Consider the following 21817-nt stretch of genomic DNA (forward strand, 5'->3'; position numbering starts at 1 on the left):
CCCTCCTCCATCCCCTCCTCCCCTTCCCGCCGCCCTTCGCCTTCATGCCCGCCTTACCGCCTCCCCACCCCCGCCTCTGCCTTTCACCCGCCCTTACTCCGGCCGCCTCTGCCTTTCACCCACCGCCTCACAGCCGCTGCACGCACTCAACAGACACCCGCCACACTCGACACATACCTGCTGCCTCCCGCCCCTACGCACCGACATCACTGACCCACCGCCTCACACCCTAGCAGCACCCCCACTCACAGACAGCACTCACAACCCACGCGCCAGCCGCCGCCTCACACCCTTGCAGGACCCCCACTCACAGACAGCACTCACAACCCACGCGCCACCCGCCGCCTCACACCCTAGCAGGACACACGACTCAGATTTTTACATCACTTATGCCACCAAAATATACATTGTACTGTGGTGTGGTTACAATAAAGCATTTTTATACAACATCGTATTACATTTTCTTCCATCTTTCTTTTCAATATTATTATCCAACCTTTACAACAAACAGTCACCTATTGTTCCACGATTTATAAATAATACTACCTATTACGCATTTACATCCCGGGCAACGCCGGGTCTCTCAGCTAGTTTAAAATAAAAAAAAGATCCCCCTCACACACACTACTGCACCATGCACAGCGCGGGCAGCGGCAGTGCCAGCCTCACACACACTACTACACCATGCCATGTATGCACAGCGCGGGCAGCGGCAGTGCCAGCCTCCCCCCTCACACACACTTCTACACCATGCCATGTATGCACAGCACAGGTACAGCGCGGGTAGCGGCAGTGCCAGCCTCCCCCCTCACACACACTACTACACCATGCCATGTATACACAGCACAGGTACAGCGCGGGCAGCGGCAGTGCCAGCCTCCCCCTCACACACACTACTACACCATGCCATGTATACACAACACAGGTACAGCGCGGGCAGCGGCAGTGCCAGCCTCCCCTCACACACACACTTCTACACCATGCCATGTATACACAGCACAGGTACAGCGCGGGTAGCGGCAGTGCCAGCCTCCCCCCTCACACACACTACTACACCATGCCATGTATACACAGCACAGGTAGGCAGTGCCAGCCTCCCCCCTCACACACACTACTACACCATGCCATGTATACACAGCACAGGTACAGCGCGGGCAGCGGCAGTGCCAGCCTCCTCCTCACACACTACTACACCATGCCATGTATACACAGCACAGGTACAGCGCGGGCAGTGGCAGTGCCAGCCTCCCCCTCACACACACACTACTACACCATGCCATGTATACACAGCACAGGTACAGCGCGGGCAGCGGCAGTGCCAGCCTCCCCCCCACACACACTACTACACCATGCCATGTATACACAGCGCAGGTACAGCGCGGGCAGCGGCAGTGCCAGCCTCCCTCTCACACACACTACTACACCATGCCATGTATACACAGCACAGGTACAGCGCGGGCAGCGGCAGTGCCAGGCTCCCCCTCACACAATACTATACCATGTATACACAGCGCGGGTACAGCGCGGACAGCGGCAGTGCCAGCCTCCCCCCCACACACACTACTACACCATGACATGTATACACAGCACAGGTACAGCGCGGGCAGCGGCAGTGCCAGCCTCCCCCCCACACACACACTACTACACCATGACATGTATACACAGCACAGGTACAGCGCGGGCAGCAGCAGTGCCAGCCTCCCCCTCACACACACACTACTACACCATGCCATGTATACACAGCGCAGGTACAGCGCGGGCAGCGGCAGTGCCAGCCTCCCCCTCACACACACTACTACACCATGCCATGTATACACAGCACAGGTACAGCGCGGGCAGCGGCAGTGCCAGGCTCCCCCTCACACACTACTACACCATGCCATGTATACACAGCACAGGTACAGCGCGGGCAGCGGCAGTGCCAGCCTCCCCCTGACACACACACACACACACACACACACACACACACACACACACACACACACACACACACACACACTACTACACCATGACATGTATACACAGCACAGGTACAGCGCGGGCAGCAGCAGTGCCAGCCTCCCCCTCACACACACACTACTACACCATGCCATGTATACACAGCACAGGTACAGCGCGGGCAGCGGCAGTGCCAGCCTCCCCTCACACACACTACTACACCATGCCATGTATACACAGCGCGGGTACAGCGCGGACAGCGGCAGTGCCAGCCTCCCCCTCACACACACTACTACACCATGCCATGTATACACAGCACAGGTACAGCGCGGGCAGCGGCAGTGCCAGCCTCCCCCTCACACACACACTACTACACCATGCCATGTATTCACAGCGCGGGTACAGCGCGGGCAGCGGCAGTGCCAGCCCCCCCCCCTCACACACACTACTACACCATGCCATGTATTCACAGCGCGGGTACAGCGCGGGCAGCGGCAGTGCCAGCCTCCCCCTCACACACAATACTATACCATGTATACACAGCGCGGGTACAGCGCGGGCAGCGGCAGTGCCAGCCTCCCCCTCACACACAATACTATACCATGTATACACAGCACAGGTACAGCGCGGGCAGCGGCAGTGCCAGCCTCCCCCTCACACACACTACTACACCATGCCATGTATACACAGCGCGGGTACAGCGCGGGCAGCGGCAGTGACAGCCCCCCCCCTCACACACACTACTACACCATGCCATGTATACACAGCACAGGTACAGCGCGGGCAGCGGCAGTGCCAGCCTCCCCCCTCACACACACTACTACACCATGCCATGTATACACAGCACAGGTACAGCGCGGGCAGCGGCAGTGCCAGCCTCCCCCTCACACACACTACTACACCATGCCATGTATACACAGCACAGGTACAGCGCGGGCAGCGGCAGTGCCAGCCTCCCCCTCACACACACTACTACACCATGCCATGTATACACAGCGCGGGTACAGCGCGAGCAGCGGCAGTGCCAGCCTCCCCCTCACACACACTACTACACCATGCCATGTATACACAGCACGGGCAGCGGCAGTGCCAGCCTCCCCCTCACACACACTACTACACCATGCCATGTATACACAGCACAGGTACAGCGCGGGCAGCGGCAGTGCCAGCCTCCCCCTCACACACACTACTACACCATGCCATGTATACACAGCACAGGTACAGCGCAGGCAGCGGCAGTGCCAGCCTCCCCCTCACACACACTACTACACCATGCCATGTATACACAGCACAGGTACAGCGCGGACAGCGCAGTGCCAGCCTCTCCCTCACACACACTACTACACCATGCCATGTATACACAGCACAGGTACAGCGCGGGCAGCGGCAGTGCCAGCCTCCCCCTCTCACACACTACTACACCATGTCATGTATACACAGCACAGGTACAGCGCGGGCAGCGGCAGTGCCAGCCTCCCCTCTCACACACACTACTACGCCATGACATGTATACACAGCACAGGTACAGCGCGGGCAGTGCCAGCCTCCCCCTCACACACACACTACTGCACCATGCCATGTATACACAGCGCAGGTACAGCGCGGGCAGGGGCAGTGCCAGCCTCCCCCTCACACACACTACTACACCATGCCATGTATACACAGCACAGGTACAGCGCGGGCAGCGGCAGTGCCAGCCTCCCCCCTCACACACACACTACTACACCATGCCATGTATACACAGCACAGCTACAGCGCGGGCAGCGGCAGTGCCAGCCTCCCCCTCACACACACTACTACACCATGCCATGTATTCACAGCACAGGTACAGCGCGGGCAGCGGCAGTGCCAGCCTCCCCCCTCACACACTACTACACCATGCCATGTATACACAGCACAGGTACAGCGCGGGCAGCAGCAGTGCCAGCCTCCCCCTCACCCTCACTACTACACCATGCCATGTATACACAGCACAGGTACAGCGCGGGCAGCGGCAGTGCCAGCCTCCCCCTCACACACAATACTATACCATGTATTCACAGCGCGGGTACAGCGCGGGCAGCGGCAGTGCCAGCCCCCCCCTCACACACAGGAAGGGGAGGAGCTGTGAGCCAAGATGGCGGCAGACCCTGGAGGAGGGAGAGGAGTGGGAACCAGGTCTCAAGCTAATCTGAATGCGGATAAGAAAGTTTCCCTGGAAGCTAAAGTGCAGAAATGTTTGCAAAAGAAAGAGTCAGAAAATGTGGAAAAAGAGATGAATGAAAATGTTGGGCAAAAAGAATCTGAAATGGAGAATACTGAAAGTACTCAGAACCAGACGGGTAAGAGAACTGCGGCTAAAACCAGCTCAAGGTCTAATGAAGCCAAGAGTAAAAGGCAGGCAGAGCATGAGAAAAGGAGACTTGGGGTCACAGAAATTGTTATCCCACAAATTGGCAAGGACATACACACTAATGCACAGGCAACTACAGCTACACCTGAGACAGAGACCCCGCAAGCAGCTGCACCTGACGCAGTGACCCCGCAAACAACTGTACCTGATGCAGTGACCCCGCAAACAACTGTACCTGACGCAGTGACCCTGCATACGGCTGCACCGGAGATAGAGAAACTGCATGCAACTCTACCTGATACAGAGAGACTACAAGCAGCTGAGGGTAGCAGACAGGTGCAGGAATTAGCAGCCACACCCAAGGCAGACACACAGCAAACAGCCCAGGCAGAGAGCCTGAATGATGCTGGCAATACACCTGAGACAGAGCAGCAAACAGCCCAGGCACAGGAAGAAGTGTCTGAAATAGAAATGGCTGAAGCAGTGGAGAACGCTGAAGCAGTAGAGGCTTTTGAGGCGCAAGAAATGGAGATTCCTAAAGTGGGAGAGAAATCCATACAGCCTGCAGCAGCATCAAAGCCCTTAGCAGAAACAGGAGCGGCAAAAGCAAAGTCCTTAGCTGAAGCAGGAACGGCAGCAAAACCAACAGGAGCGGCTGAGCCAGCTCCCCCACAGCAGTCAGCATGGAGTACAAGACGCCCAGGTACATCTTATTTGTCATTTGATGATGCCAGAAAGCGCAGGAACGTTGTCAGACTGCATTATTGGGGGGATATGGTTCCTATACCGGACAGATTTGTTGTAGGAAAAGACTTGATCAAGTTTCTCTTGGCTTCCAACCCAGTGAGGTTTATGCTTTGTTACATGCTCCTAGTAGCAGAAACTACGAAGTGAGCTTTAAGACACCAGAAGGCTTGAAAAATTCTGGTTTCGTTATAGAGAAGTGAAGGATAATCCAGAATGGGAATTCTTTAAAGTTATCCAGGTTTCTCGCCCTGTGACCGTGGAAGTGAATATTATCTTTGATATTGAGACTGTAGCGGTAGAAGATATATGTTTTTGGCTGCAAAGACAGTGCGATATTCAGTCTGGTCCAGTGAAAAGTATGGATGCTGAAGGTTTCTGGAATGGGGGCTACAAGTTTAAAGTTAAACTTAGATACACACACAATGTGGCATGTCACCTCCCAAACGCCATATATATTGGAAGAGATCGCGGGCGATGTTTTTATTGGGGACAGCCTAAAAAATGTTTTAAATGTGATTCCCCCAGGCACTTAAGCTCAGCATGTGACAAAATCAGGTGCACTTTATGTGGTTCTATTGGTCATCACAGCTCTGAGTGTGACAAGGACATTGTCTGCAACCTGTGCTATAAATGTGGTCATTCCTTTAAAGATTGCCCAGAAGCCGAACACAACCATTATGGGCAGAATGAAATGTCTAGTGTACAGAATACAGCATCTCCTAGTGATAAGAGAATACCACAGAGTCATCAGAAAGTCTTCAACTTACACCTGTAGAAGAGGTTTTAAAGTCTCTGGGTCTGACATATACACTTCCAGCCCAAAGGGGGTCAGACGGAGAACACAGGAGCGATCTGAGCAAAGATGGCGGCGAGTCTGCAAAGATGGCGGCGAACCCGCAAAGATGGCGACGAACCCTGCAAAGATGGCGGCGAACCCTGCAAAGATGGCGGCGAACCCTGCAAAGATGGCGACGAACCCTGCAAAGATGGCGCCGAACCTCGCAAAGATGGCGATAATGAATGGGAAACAATAGCAAGTAAAAACAAGACTGCCCTAACCAGCTCAGCTAGAAAGAAAACTACAGAAACTGTCCAAGAAGAGATCTCGCTGCACAATACATATGAGGTATTGGAGGAAAAGAGTTGGGGTGAAAAGATGGATGACGCAGACCCCGATATGTCGGACAGTCAGACCTCGCAGCGGTCTGGATCTATTCAGGACATTGAGATGGCCGGACCATCGAATAAGAGAAATCTGCCATCAGAGAGTCCCCCCGGGAGAAAGAAAATGGTCAAAAAGAAAAATAGTGCAAAAAAGAAAAAAAAAGGGTGGTGGTGATTCACTAAATGTGCCAAAGTGCCCCTCTCCGCTGAAGGTGGCAACTAATTAATGTGAATAGTGTTAAGGGGAAAAGATACAGACTCAAGCCTTTTCTAGTCTAAAGGACATTAAGAATTAGATTTTCTTTTTGCAGGAAATTTGCTTGATTACTTTGTGTTATTTATCTATCGGTAAAGTGTATATTGTTTATCTATCAGATGTAAAGTGTATATAGCAGGGGGAATCTGAGAGGTTGGAGAGAGGCGTTTAGATATCTTTGAAAAGGGAATCTCTGTAAGATAAATGTATTGTTTATGTCATTTTCTGGATGCTATTCTGTAAGTATTGTGTGTATTTGTAAATATTTGTATTTTGTATTTAAAATAAAAAAGATTCCCCTCACACTCACTCGCAGAGGATGATGCCGTCCTTCAGTGATTCCATGAACTTTCCCGCCATGTTCCTCCCTGTGACGTTTTCTATCCACTGTCGGAGCTCCGCCTCTATCAGGGGGTCGTACTTCTGGGCGAGCTGAAACAGAACACACGGGAGCAGGTTATCTTACTGTGTCCCTCTGTCCTTCTAAATATCTACATACCCACCTGTCTATCATCTGTCTGTCTATCTGTCTATACCTATCAATCATCTGTCTGTCTATCTATACCTATCAATCATCTGTCTATACCTATCAATCATCTGTCTGTCTATCTATACCTATCAATCAGCTGTCTGTCTATCTATCTATACCTATCAATCATCTGTCTGTCTATCTATACCTATCAATCATCTGTCTATCTATCTATACCTATCAATCATCTGTCTGTCTATCTATACCTATCAATCAGCTGTCTGTCTATCTATACCTATCAATCATCTGTCTGTCTATCTATACCTATCAATCAGCTGTCTGTCTATCTATACCTATCAATCATCTGTCTGTCTATCTATACCTATCAATCATCTGTCTGTCTATCTATACCTATCAATCAGCTGTCTGTCTATCTGTACCTATCAATCAGCTGTCTGTCTATCTATCTATACCTATCAATCATCTGTCTGTCTATCTATCTATACCTATCAATCAGCTGTCTATACCTATCAATCATCTGTCTGTCTATCTATACCTATCAATCATCTGTCTGTCTATCTATACCTATCAATCATCTGTCTATCTATCTATACCTATCAATCAGCTGTCTATCTATCTATACCTATCAATCAGCTGTCTGTCTATCTATACCTATCAATCAGCTGTCTGTCTATCTATCTATACCTATCAATCAGCTGTCTATCTATCTATACATACCTATCAATCAGCTGTCTGTCTATCTATACCTATCAATCAGCTGCCTGTCTATCTATACCTATCAATCAGCTGTCTGTCTATCTATCTATACCTATCAATCATCTGTCTGTCTATCTATACCTATCAATCATCTATCTATCTATACCTATCAATCATCTATCTATCTATACCTATCAATCAGCTGTCTGTCTATCTATACCTATCAATCATCTGTCTGTCTATCTATACCTATCAATCATCTGTCTATCTATCTATACCTATCAATCAGCTGTCTATCTATCTATACCTATCAATCAGCTGTCTGTCTATCTATACCTATCAATCAGCTGCCTGTCTATCTATACCTATCAATCAGCTGTCTGTCTATCTATCTATACCTATCAATCATCTGTCTGTCTCTCTATACCTATCAATCATCTATCTATCTATACCTATCAATCATCTATCTATCTATACCTATCAATCAGCTGTTTGTCTATCTATACCTATCAATCATCTGTCTGTCTATCTATACCTATCAATCATCTGTCTATCTATCTATACCTATCAATCAGCTGTCTATCTATCTATACCTATCAATCAGCTGTCTGTCTATCTATACCTATCAATCAGCTGTCTGTCTATCTATCTATACCTATCAATCAGCTGTCTATCTATCTATACATACCTATCAATCAGCTGTCTGTCTATCTATACCTATCAATCAGCTGCCTGTCTATCTATCTATACCTATCAATCATCTGTCTGTCTATCTATACCTATCAATCATCTATCTATCTATACCTATCAATCATCTATCTATCTATACCTATCAATCAGCTGTCTGTCTATCTATACCTATCAATCAGCTGTCTGTCTATCTATCTATACCTATCAATCATCTGTCTGTCTATCTATACCTATCAATCATCTATCTATCTATACCTATCAATCATCTATCTATCTATACCTATCAATCAGCTGTCTGTCTATCTATACCTATCAATCAGCTGTCTGTCTATCTATCTATACCTATCAATCATCTGTCTGTCTATCTATACCTATCAATCATCTGTCTATACCTATCAATCATCTGTCTATACCTATCAATCAGCTGTCTATCTATGTATACCTATCAATCATCTGTCTGTCTATCTATACCTATCAATCAGCTGTCTATCTATCTATACCTATCAATCAGCTGTCTATCTGTCTATACCTATCAATCAGCTGTCTGTCTATCTATACCTATCAATCATCTGTCTATACCTATCAATCATCTGTCTATCTATCTATACCTATCAATCAGCTGTCTGTCTATCTATCTATACCTATCAATCAGCTGTCTGTCTGTCTATCTATACCTATCAATCAGCTGTCTGTCTATCTATCTATACCTATCAATCAGCTGTCTATCTATGTATACCTATCAATCATCTGTCTGTCTATCTATACCTATCAATCAGCTGTCTATCTATGTATACCTATCAATCATCTGTCTGTCTATCTATACCTATCAATCAGCTGTCTGTCTGTCTATACCTATCAATCAGCTGTCTATCTACCTGTCAATCATCTCTTTATCTATACCTGCCAATCATCTATCTGTCTATCTATACCTATCAATCATCTATCTATCCCTATCAATCATCTCTGTCTATCTGTTCCTATTATCTATCTATACCTATCAATCATCTGTCTATCTATCTATACCTATCAATCATCTATCTATACCTATCAATCATCTGTCTATCTATCTATACCTATCAATCATCGGTCTGTCTGTCTATCTGTAACTATTATCTATCTATACCTATCAGTTATCTGTTTGTTTGTCTGCCTATCTATACCTATCAATTATTTGTCTGTCTGTTGATCTATACCTGTCAATCATCTCTGTCTGTCTATACCTATCAATCATCTGTCTGCCTATCTATACCTATCGTCTGTATGTCTATGCCTACCAATCGTCTGTCTCTACCTATCCAGCTATAATCATCTATCTGTCTTTCTGTCTGTGTATGTATCTATCCATCTATTGTCTGTTTGTCTATATGTGTATCTATCTATGAATGTGCCTGCTGTATCTATCGTCATATTTATCTACCTATCTGTGTGTCTGTGTGTCTGTCTATCTATGTAACTATCTCTGTATCTTTATCTATCAATCATCTACAGTGTCGAGAAAACGTTTGTGAACTCCAATGATAATTACAGAAATTTCATGGTTTTTCCATGAAAACCTTCTTGAATCAAAACCAGTCTTAAATATCTGATTAGGGTTTTATATTAACCAATTCCATATATTTCAAAATAAAATGATGTATGAATTAGACCAACAATGAGTAATTACAAGTCAGGGTATGTGCAAATGTAAGGGAAACCCTGGTTTTATCCGCTAAATTAAAGTGGAGAATTAGAATTAGGTGTTTAAATAATTTGGTAGATCTTCAGGTGCGAGTTTGGGAGGTCCCACCCTATATAAAGATCAGAAACTTTGTGCGTTTGGTCTTCACCATACAGGTGTGTGGAAACACGTCATGCCGCGATCAAAAGAAATCTCGAAGGACCTCAGAAAAGCAGTTACTGATGCTCATCAGTCTAGAAAGGGTTACAAAACCATTTCTATGGATTTGGGGTTCCACCAATCCACTGTCAGACAGATAGTCTACAAATGGAGAAAGTTCAAGACCACGGTCACTCTACCCAGGAGCGGTCATCCTGCCAAAATGTCTCCGGGAAAAAAATGGAAAATTATTCAGGAAGTCACACAGAACCCCAGAGGAACATTCAATGATCTACAGGCCACTCTCGCCTTGGTTAATGTGAGAGTTCATGACTCAACTATCAGAAAAAGACTGGAGAAGAATGGTGTTCATGGAAGGGTAGCCAGGAGGAAACCACTGCCCTCTATAAAGAACATTGCTGCCCGTCTGAAGTTCCCCAAACAGCACATAGATGATCCACAAGACTTCTGGAACAATGTTCTCTGGACAGACGAGTCAAAGGTAGACATTTTTGGCCTCAATGAGAAACGTTATGGTTGGTCGAAAACCAAAACTGGGTTCAAACAGAAAAACCTCATCCCAACCGTCAAGCATGGTGGTGGGAGTGTGAGGGTTTGGGGCTGCTTTACTGCCTCAGGACCTGGACAGCTTGCCATCATTGATACAACCATTTATTCTGTATTGTATCAGAAGATTCTAGAGAAGAATGTCAGGCCATCCGTCCGTGAGCTGAAGCTGAAGGGAAAGTGGGTCATGCAGCAAGACAATGATCCTATACATATAAGCAGATCTACAAAAGAATGGCTGCAGAAGAACAAAATCCATGTCTTAGAATGGCCTAGTCAAAATCCGGACCTAAGGGCGGTTGAGTGAGGGCAGTGAAGAGGGGGGTTGGGTCTGTGGGCAGTCAGGAGGGGGTTTGGATGTGTGGGCAGTGAAGAGGGGGGGGTTGGGTTTGTGGGCAGTGAGGAGGGGGGATGGGTGTATGGGCAGTGAGGAGGGGGGTGGGTGTGAGGGGGGGGTGGGTGGGTGTGAGGGGGGGTTGGGTGGGAGAGCAATGAGGAGGGGGTTTGGGTGTGTGGGCAGTGAGGAGGGGGGTTGTGTGTGTGGGCAGTGAGGAGGGGGTTGGGTATGTGAGGGCAATGAGGAGGGGGATGGGTGTGAGGGCAGTGAGGAGGGGGGTGGGTGTGTGGGCAGTGAGGAGGGGGGTTGGGTGTGTGGGCAGTGAGGAGGGGGGTTGGGTGTGTGGGCAGTGAGGAGGGGGTTGTGTGTGTGGGCAGTGAGGAGGGGGTTGTGTGTGTGGGCAGTGAGGAGGGGGTTGTGTGTGTGTGCAGTGAGGAGGGGGTTGTGTGTGTGGGCAGTGAGGAGGGGGTTGTGTGTGTGTGGGCAGTGAGGAAGTGGGGTTGGGTGTGAGGGCAGTGAGGAGGGGGTTGGGTGGGCAGTGAGGAGGGGGGGTGGGTGTGTGGGCAGTGTGGAGGGGGGTTGGGTGTGTGGGCAGTGAGGAGGGGGATGGGTGTGTGGGCAGTGAGGAGGGGTGTTGGGTGTGTGGGCAGTGAGGAGGGGGTTGTGTGTGTGGGCAGTGAGGAGGGGGTTTGGTGGGCAGTGAGGAGGGGGTTGGGTGGGCAGTGAAGAGGGGGGTTGTGTGTGTGAGCAGTGAGGAGGGGGTTGGGTATGTGAGGGCATTGAGGAGGGGGATGGGTGTGTGGGCAGTGAGGAGGGGGGTTGGGTGTGTGGGCAGTGAGGAGGGGGTTGTGTGTGGGCAGTGAGGAGGGGGTTGGGTGGGCAGTGAGGAGGGGGGTTGTGTGTGAGCACTGAGGAGGGGGTTGGGTATGTGAGGGCAGTGAGGAGGGGGATGGGTGTGAGGGCAGTGAGGAGGGGGATGGGTGTGAGGGCAGTGAGGAGGGGGGTGGGTGTGAGGGCAGTGAGGAAGGGGATGGGTGTGTGAGCAGTGAGGAGGGGGGTTGGGTGTGTGGGCAGTGAGGATGGGGTTGGGTGTGTGGGCAGTGAGGATGGGGTTGGGTGTATGGGCAGTGAGGAGGGGGTTACGTGGGCAGTGAGGAGGGGGGTTGTGTGTGTGAGCAGTGAGGAGGGGGTTGGGTATGTGAGGGCAGTGAGGAGGGGGATGGGTGTGTGGGCAGTGAGGAGGGGTTTGGGTGTGTGGGCAGTGAGGAGGAGGGTTGGGTGTGTGAGGGCAGTGAGGAGGGGGGTTAGGTGTGAGGGCAGTGAGGAGGGGGTTAGGTGTGTGAGGGCAGTGAGGATGGGGTTAGGTGTGTGAGGGCAGTGAGGATGGGGTTGGGTGTGTGGGCAGTGAGGAGGGGGGTTGGGTGTGAGGACGGGGTTGAGTGTGTGGGCAGTGAGGAGGGGGGTGGGTGTGTGGGCAGTGAGGAAGGGGTTTGGCGTGTGGGCAGTGAGGAAGGGGATGGGCGTGTGGGCAGTGAGGAAGGGGGTGGGTGTGTGGGCAGTGAGGAAGGGGATGGGTGTGTGGGCAGTGAGGAAGGGGATGGGTGTGTGGGCAGTGAGGAAGGGGATGGGTGTGTGGGCAGTGAGGAAGGGGATGGGTGTGTGGGTAGTGAGGAAGGGGATGGGTGTGTGGGCAGTGAGGAGGGGGGTTGGGTGTGAGGGCAGTGAGGATGGGGTTGGGTGTGGGCAGTGAGGAGGGGGGGTGTGGGCAGTGAGGAAGGGGTTGGGCGTGTGGGCAGTGAGGAAGGGGATGGGTGTGTGGGCAGTGAGGAAGGGGATGGGTGTGTGGGCAGTGAGGAAGGAGATGGGTGTGTGGGCAGTGAGGAAGAAGTTGGGCGTGTGGGCAGTGAGGAGGGGGGTTGGGTGTGTGGGCAGTGAGGAGGGGGATGGGTGTGTGGGCAGTGAGGAAGGGGATGGGTGTGTGGGCAGTAAGGAAGGGGATGGGTGTGTGGGCAGTGAGGAGGGGGTTGGGTGTGTGGGCAGTGAGGAAGGGGATGGGTGTCTGGGCAGTGAGGAAGGGGATGGGTGTCTGGGCAGTGAGGAAGGGGTTGGGTGTCTGGGCAGTGAGGAAGGGGATGGGTGTGTGGGCAGTGAGGAGGGGGTTGGGTGTGGTCAGTGAGGAGGGGGATGGGTGTGTGGGCAGTGAGGATGGATGTGTGGGCAGTGAGGAGGGGGTTGGGTGTGTGGTCAGTGAGGAAGGGGATGGGTGTGTGGGCAGTGAGGAAGGAGTTGGGCGTGTGGGCAGTGAGGAGGGGGATGGGCGTTTGGGCAGTGAGGAGGGGGTTGGGTGTGTGGGCAGTGAGGAAGGAGTTGGGCGTGTGGGCAGTGAGGCGGGGGATGGGCGTTTGGGCAGTGAGGAGGGGGTTGGGTGTGTGGGCAGTGAGGAAGGAGTTGGGCGTGTGGGCAGTGAGGAGGGGGGTTGGGTGTGCGGGCAGTGAGGAGGGGGGTGGGTGTGAGGGCAGTGAGGAAGGGGATGGGTGTGTGGGCAGTGAGGAGGGGGTTGGGTGTGTGGGCAGTGAGGAAGGGGATGGGTGTCTGGGCAGTGAGGAAGGGGATGGGCGTGTGGGCAGTGAGGAGGGGGTTGGGTGTGTGGTCAATGAGGAGGGGGATGGGTGTGTGGGCAGTGAGGAAGGAGTTGGGTGTGTGGGCAGTGAGGAAGGGGATGGGTGTGTGGGCAGTGAGGAAGGGGATGGGTGTGTGGGCAGTGAGGAAGGGGATGGGTGTGTGGGCAGTGAGGAAGGGGATGGGTGTGTGGGCAGTGAGGAAGGGGATGGGTGTGTGGACAGTGAGGAGGGGGATGGGTGTCTGGGCAGTGAGGAAGGGGATGGGTGTGTGGGCAGTGAGGAGGGGGTTGGGTGTGGTCAGTGAGGAGGGGGATGGGTGTGTGGGCAGTGAGGATGGGTGTGTGGGCAGTGAGGAGGGGGTTGGGTGTGTGGTCAGTGAGGAGAGGGATGGGTGTGTGGGCAGTGAGGAAGGGGATGGGTGTGTGGGCAGTGAGGAATGGGATGGGTGAGTGGGCAGTGAGGAAGGGGATGGGTGAGTGGGCAGTGAGGAAGGGGATGGGTGTGTGGGCAGTGAGGAAGGGGATGGGTGTGTGGGCAGTGAGGAAGGAGACGGGTGTGTGGGCAGTGAGGAGGGGGGTTGGTGTGTGGTCAGTGAGGAGGGGGATGGGTGTGTGGTCAGTGAGGAGGGGGATGGGTGTGTGGGCAGTGAGGAAGGGGATGGGTGTGTGGGCAGTGAGGAAGGGGATGGGTGTGTGGGCAGTGAGGAAGGGGGTGGGTGTGTGTGCAGTGAGGAAGGGGGTGGGTGTGTGGGCAGTGAGGAGGGGGTTGGGTGTGTGGTCAGTGAGGAGGGGGATGGGTGTGTGGGCAGTGAGGAGGGGGGTTGGGCAGTGAGGAGGGGGGTTGGGCAGTGAGGAGGGGGGTTGGGTGAGGTGGGCAGGAAGGGGCATGAAAGATTCCAGCCCCAGGGGTATAATCCTTCTGTCTGTGTGAGGTTTATATAAAGAACAATTAGCCATTAAACCCGGCTCCATACCAAGTGCAAAATATGTGAGGCATTTAACACAGCAGGAAGCCAAACTTCCACATGTGCCAGGCCTCCTGCCTACCTCTAGGACCACACACTCACACCTCTAGGGCTACAGAGCGGAAAAGGCTATATTAATATTACCTGATAGGGTATCAAAATCCTACATAGATATACCTGACCCACTGTAGTATCTATATACTATATAGAATATACTATATAGAATAGCCACTAGGAATATGAAGTCACATCGTATCAGAGCAGGATAGGGACATTACGTTATAGTGTATCAAATATATATATATATAATACTATATACTTGGGATGTGTGGTGGATGGGCCGGTTGTTATAGGATATTTTCACAGAGCTCTGTAGACCCCAGTTTCAGTTATATGGGGTACAGGGTGGAAGTTCAAATAGCAGAGAGATGCAGGGCAGGATGGAGGTGCAGTGACGTGTGTGCGTGTGTGTGTGTGGTATCAGTACAGGAATAGCAGAGAGGTGCAGGGCAGGATGGAGGTGCAGTGACAGAGCTGTGTGTGTGTGTGGGTGTCAGTACAGGAATAGGAGAGAGGTGCAGGGCAGGATGGAGGTGCAGTGACAGAGCTGTGTGTGTGGTCAGTACAGGAATAGCAGAGAGGTGCAGGGCAGGATGGAGGTGCAGTGACAGAGCTGTGTGTGTGGTCAGTACAGGAATAGCAGAGAGGTTAAGGGCAGGATGGAGGTGCAGTGACAGAGCTGTGTGTGTGTGTGGTCAGTACAGGAATAGTAGAGAGGTGGGATCATTATACAGTGCAGTGTGTTCATTATACAGTGCGGCGTGTTCATTATCAGTGTATAGAGATACTCTGCATCATTATACAGTGTGGCGTGTTCATTATCAGTGTATAGAGATACTCAGCATTATTATACAGCGAGGCGTGTTCATTATCAGTGTATAGAGATATTCAGCATTATTATACAGCGCGGCGTGTTCATTATCAGTGTATAGAGATACTCTGCACCATTATACAGCGCGGCATGTTCATTATCAGTGTATAGATACTCGGCATTAATATGCAGCGGGACAGGCGGACACTACACATGCTGTCACTTCCACTCTTGCCAAATACTTAGGATTCCTCCTGTGTCCTGTTCTCTCAGCTGCGCAGAGAAGTTCACAGAGGCGGCCATTTAATAATCCCAGCGGGAATGTGTGCTTATCCATGAGTACACTAAATTCTGTCCCTGTCCCCTGTCCTCCTATTTACTCTCCCTGTCCCCTCTCTCTACCTCTCCCCCCTCTACTCCTTATCCCTCTTACTCTCCCCCCCGCTTTACCTCTCCCCCCTTTAATCCTTGTCACTCTTACTCTCCCCCCTCTCTACATCTCCCCTCTCTGCTCCTTGTCACTCTTACTCACCCCCCCTCTCTACCTCTCCCCCTTTACTCCTTGTCACTCTACCTCTCCCCCTTCTCTCTACCTATCCCCCTCTACTCCTTATCCCCCTTCTCTCTACCTCTCCCCCCTCTACTCCTTATCCCCCTTACTCTCCCTGCCCCCTCTCTTTACCTCTGTCCCCTTTAATCCTTGTCACTCTTACGCTCCTCCTTCTCTCTACCTCTCCCCCCTCTGCTCCTTGTCACTCTTACTCTCCCCTCTCTACCTCTGTCCCCTCTACCCCTTGTCACTCTACCTCTCCCCCTCTCTCTACTTCTCCCCCCTCTGCTCCTTCTCACTCTACCTCTCCCCCTCTCTACTTCTCCCCCCTCTGCTCCTTCTCACTCTTACTCTCCCCTTCTCTACCTCTGTCCCCTCTACTCCTTGTACCTATGTCCCCTCTACTCCTTGTCACTACCTCTCTACCTCTCCCCACTCTACTCCTTGTCACTCTACCTCACCCCCTCTCTACCCCTCCCCCTCTGCTTCTTGTCACTCTTACTCTCCCCCCATCTCTCTACCTGTCCCCTCTACTCCTTGTCACTCTACCTCTCCCCCATCTACCCCTTATCACTCTACCTCCCCCCCTCTCTACCTCTCCCCCCTCTACTCCTTATCACTTTTACTCTCCCCCTCTCTCTACCTCTCCCCCCTCTCTCTACTTCACCCCCTCTGCTCCTTCTCACTCTACCTCTCCCCCTCTCTACTTCTCCCCCTCTGCTCCTTCTCACTCTTACTCTCCCCTTCTCTACCTCTGTCCCCTCTACTCCTTGTACCTATGTCCCCTCTACTCCTTGTCACTCTACCTCTCCCCCATCTACCCCTTATCACTCTTACTCTCCCCCTCTCTCTTCCTCTCCCCGCTCTACCCCTTATCACTCTTACTCTCCCCCTCTCTCTACCTCTCCCCCCTCTACTCCTTGTCACTATTACTCTCTCCCCTCTCTACTTTTCGTCACTGACCCTTCTCCCTAAAGAGAACCTGCTCATTTCACCCAGTCTCTGCAGCAATCCATGCAACCCCCCCACCACGCCAAACAAAATGCCCCCCCCCCCCAAAAAAATGAAGTACCCTGCCAGGCACATCTCCCCAAACCCTAAGAATAGCTCCAGACGCTGGAATCCTGAGGAATCCCCACAGGGTTCTCATGCTGGAGTCTGAGTGGGAAGGTCCCATCCAAATATTCCTACTAATTGCCTGTCCCTAATTAACTGCAACGCAGAATTAATGAATGGAGATGGTGGGCGATGGGGTGGGGGGTGGGGGAGAGAGGGAGGGATGGGGGGGTCAGGGGGGAGGAGGGAGGACGGTTTATTTCTCACCTGGGGTTATCCCCCTTATAGATGGGATTTTCATTGATGCCTTATATAGATGAGGTATTTGTTGGCAGAGCGCAGGGGACCTTATATGGTTAGGGTGCATTTTGCTCTGAGACAGTGTGTACTCTGTAGCACTGTATAGCACCGCTTTAGCAAACACCGGGTTACGTGCGCAGAGGCGCACTGCTATCGGACCCCCCCCCCCCCCCGGGGGTGAAATTCCCGAGACGCTGAGAATTTGTAGGGGCAGAGAGACAGAGAGGCGTCTGTGTGTGTGTGAGGGGGAGGCTGGCACTGCCGCTGCCCGCGCTGTACCTGTGCTGAGTATACATGGCATGGTGTAGTAGTGTGTGTGTGTGGGGGAGGCTGGCACTGCCGCTGCCCGCGCTGTACCTGTGCTGTGTATACATGGCATGGTGTAGTAGTGTGTGAGGGGGAGGCTGGCACTGCCGCTGCCCGCGCTGTACCTGTGCTGTGTATACATGGCATGGTGTAGTAGTGTGTGTGAGGGGGAGGCTGGCACTGCCCGCGCTGTACCTGTGCTGTGTATACATGGCATGGTGTAGTAGTGTGTGTGAGGGGGAGGCTGGCACTGCCGCTGCCCGCGCTGTACCTGTGCTGTGTATACATGGCATGGTGTAGTGTGTGTGTGTGAGGGGGAGGCTGGCACGGCCGCTGCCCGCGCTGTACCTGTGCTGTGTATACATGGCATGGTGTAGTAGTGTGTGTGAGGGGGAGGCTGGCACTGCCGCTGCCAATGCTGTACCTGTGCTGTGTATACATGGCATGGTGTAGTAGTGTGTGAGGGGGGGAGGCTGGCACTGCCGCTGCCCGCGCTGTACCTGTGCTGTGTATACATGGCATGGTGTAGTAGTGTGTGAGGGGGGGAGGCTGGCACTACCGCTGCCCACGCTGTACCTATGCTGTGTATACATGGCATGGTGTAGTAGTGTGAGGGGGAGGCTGGCACTGCCGCTGCCCGCGCTGTACCTGTGCTGTGTATACATGGCATTGTGTAGTAGTGTGTGAGGAGGAGGCTGGCACTGCCGCTGCCCGCACTGTACCTGTGCTATGTATACATGTCATGGTGTAGTAATGTGTGAGGGAGAGGCAGGCACTCCTGCTTCCCGCGCTGTATCTGTGCTGTGTATACATGACGTGGTGTAGTACTGTGTGTGAGGGAGAGGCTGGCACTGACGCTGCCCGCGCTGTACCTGTGCTGTGTATACATGGCATGGTGTAGTAGTGTGTGAGGAGGAGGCTGGCACTGCCGCTGCCTGCGCTGTACCTGTGCTGTGTATACATGGCATGGTGTAGTAGTGTGTGTGTGAGGGGGGAGGCTGGCACTGCCGCTGCCCACGCTGTACCTGTGCTGTGTATACATGGCATGGTGTAGTAGTGTGTGTGTGAGGGTGAGGCTGGCACTGCCGCTGCCCGCGCTGTACCTGTGCTGTGTATACATGGCATGGTGTAGTAGTGTGTGTGTGAGGGTGAGGCTGGCACTGCCGCTGCCCGCGCTGTACCTGTGCTGTGTATACATGACATGGTGTATTAGTGTGTGAGGAGAAGGCTGGCACTGCCGCTGCCCGCGCTGTACCTGTGCTGTGTATACATGTCATGGTGTAGTAGTGTGTGAGGGAGAGGCTGGCACTCCTGCTTCCCGCGCTGTCATATAGCTCCCTCCAGTCTGTGTCACTGTGTCACCCTGCGGGGGGAGGGACAGACTCCATGTCCCATAGCTCCCTCCTGTCTGTGTCACTGTGTCACCCTGCGGGGAGAGGGACAGACTCCATGTCCCATAGCTCCCTCCTGTCTGTCACTGTCACCGTGTGGGTGGAGGGACAGACTCCATGTCCCATAACTCCTTCCTCTCTGTGTCACTGTGTCACCCTGCGGTGGGAGGGACAGACTCCATGTCCCATAGCTCCCTCCTGTCTCTGTCACTGTGTCACCCTGCGAGGGGAGGGACAGACTCACATACACATTCAAATATATATATAAAAACCTTTTCAATATTTAGGGTAATTTAAGATCATGCATTTCATTATATATTTAGATACATAAATTATGTAATCCAAGTTCTAGCTATATGAAGGAATTCATAATAAAAATGATACAATACATTGGTTTATAATCTGAGAAAAGGGAGCTAGATTACAACCAGGGAATTACAGATCAGTGAGCCTGACATCAATAGCTACTTTAAGGTTCATTAAAGGATAATATTCAGGATGACATTTTTGGATAAAATCCTAAAAAAATTATTGGTAATAGTCAGCATGAATTTATGAATTTATTAGTTTCTTTGAGGGGGGTAAGTAGGAATTTAGACCAGGGTAATACAGTTGATGTGGTCTAGTTAGATTTTGCACAGGCTTTTGATATGGTTCCACACAAGAGGTTGGTGTACAAAATAAAGAATGTTGGACTCAGTAATAATATATGCACCTGGATTGAAAACTGGTTGAAGGATAGACAACAGAGGGTTGTCATAAATGGAACTTTTTCAGGTTGGGCTAAAGTCGTGAGTGGAGTACCTCAAGGATCGGTACTGGGACCCCTGCTTTTTAACTTGTTTATTAATGACCTTGAGGTTGGCATCGAGAGCAAATTCTCCATCTTTGCTGATGACACTAAATTGTGTAAGGTAATAGAATCAGAGCAGGATGTAATTTCTCTTCAGAAGGACTTGGAGAGACTGGAAACGTGGGCAGGTAAGGTCATGCATTTGGGAAACAAGAATAATCATGTTACCTACAAACTAAATGGGGCTAAATTAGGTAAATCCTTGATGGAGAAGGATTTAGGATTGCTTGTAGACAGCAGGCTTAGCAATAGTGCTCAATGTCAGGCAGTAGCTGCAAAGGCAAACAAGATCTTATCTTGCATTAAAAGGGGAATGGATGGAAGGGAAGTAAACATAATTATGCCCCTTTACAAAGCATTAGTAAGACCACACCTTGAATATGGAGTGCAATTTTGGGCACCACTCCATGTAAAAGACATTATGGAATTAGAGAGCGTGCATAGAAGAGAAAATGAATAAAGGGGATGGACAATCTAATTTATGAGGAGAGGCTAGCTAAATTAGATTTATTTACATTAAAGAAGAGGGGATATGATAACTATATACAAATATATTCTGGGACAATACAAGGAGCTTTCAAAAGAAATATTCATCCCAAGGGCAGTACTAAGGACTCGGGGCCATCCCTTAAGGTTGGAGGAAAGGAGATTTCACCAGCAACAAAGGAAAGGGTCTGTACAGTAAGGGCGGTTACAGTGTGGGACTCATTACCCATGGAGACTGTGATGGCAGATACAGTAGATATCTTCAAAAAAAGGTTGGACATCTTTTTAGAAAGGAAACATGGGCAGGATGTTGTTCCAGGGAGTAATCTGATTCCAATATTTTTTATTTTATTTATAAAAATGTGTTACCAGGAAGTAATACAGTGAGAGTTACCTCTCGTTTTCAAGTATGTCCTGGGCACAGAGTTATAACAATACATGGTTACATTAATAGAACAGGAGGTTATACAGTCAATTCACAGACATTTCATGGACAGATAGAGTTGGAAAATTGGGTTTCCGGGGATAAAGGGCTGGTGAGATTCAGAATGAAATAGAGAAGCTTTAACATCACCAAACGGCTCACACCCTTTGGCTGCGCCAAAGGCTGCCCGCCTTTGGGGCAACGCAGATGTACACTGGGGTGGTTGAGATTCAATGCAGCTGTGAGTACAAAGTTCTTTGTGTCCTCATATATTTGGAGTCAGGAAGGAATTAATTTCATTGGATAATGTGGGGGGTTTTTTTTGTTTGCCTTCCTCTGGATCAGAATACATATAAATATAGGATCAATATCTCAGTTGACTATAAATTTAAGAACGCTCATCCCCATACCTTTATTTAATAATAATACATTTGTTTCATATCCCAAATGGACTCAAAGTGCGTCACAGTGACAGCGTAGCACGTGGGGTGCAGCCCACAGGGATGTTACAGACACAGGTCCCTGCCCCGTGGAACTTACAATCTATGTTTTTGGTGCCTGAGGCACAGGGAGATAAAGGGACTTGCCCAAGGTCACAAGGAGCCGACACCGGGAATTGAACCAGGTTCCCCTGTGTCAAACTCAGTGCCAGTCAGTGTCTTTACTGACTGGCACTGAGTGTGAAGCAGGGGATCCTGGGAGAAGGAGCGGCTCAGTGAGTAAAGACACTGACTGGCACTGAGTGTGAAGCAGGGGAGCCTGAGAGAAGGAGCGGCTCGGTGAGTAAAGACACTGACTGGCACTGAGTGTGAAGCAGGGGAACCTGGGAGAAGGAGCGGCTCAGTGAGTAAAGACACTGACTGGCACCGAGTGTGAAGCAGGGGAGCCTGGGAGAAGGAGCGGCTCGGTGAGTAAAGACACTGACTGGCACCGAGTGTGAAGCAGGGGAGCCTGGGAGAAGG

General features: G+C 50.9%; 1 protein-coding gene across 1 annotated transcript in view; it reads right to left on the reverse strand.

The window, feature by feature from the left end:
* CNN1 (calponin 1) overlaps positions 1-21817 on the reverse strand; it is a 35547-nt gene that overhangs the window by 11422 nt on the left and 2308 nt on the right. The window contains exon 2 of the mRNA XM_075577513.1: positions 6748-6869. Within this exon, the coding sequence (XP_075433628.1) occupies positions 6748-6869 (122 nt within the window). The remainder of the gene's footprint in view (positions 1-6747; positions 6870-21817) is intronic.

This window comes from Ascaphus truei, chromosome 20 (assembly GCF_040206685.1).
Source record: "Ascaphus truei isolate aAscTru1 chromosome 20, aAscTru1.hap1, whole genome shotgun sequence".
NCBI lineage: Eukaryota > Metazoa > Chordata > Amphibia > Anura > Ascaphidae > Ascaphus > Ascaphus truei.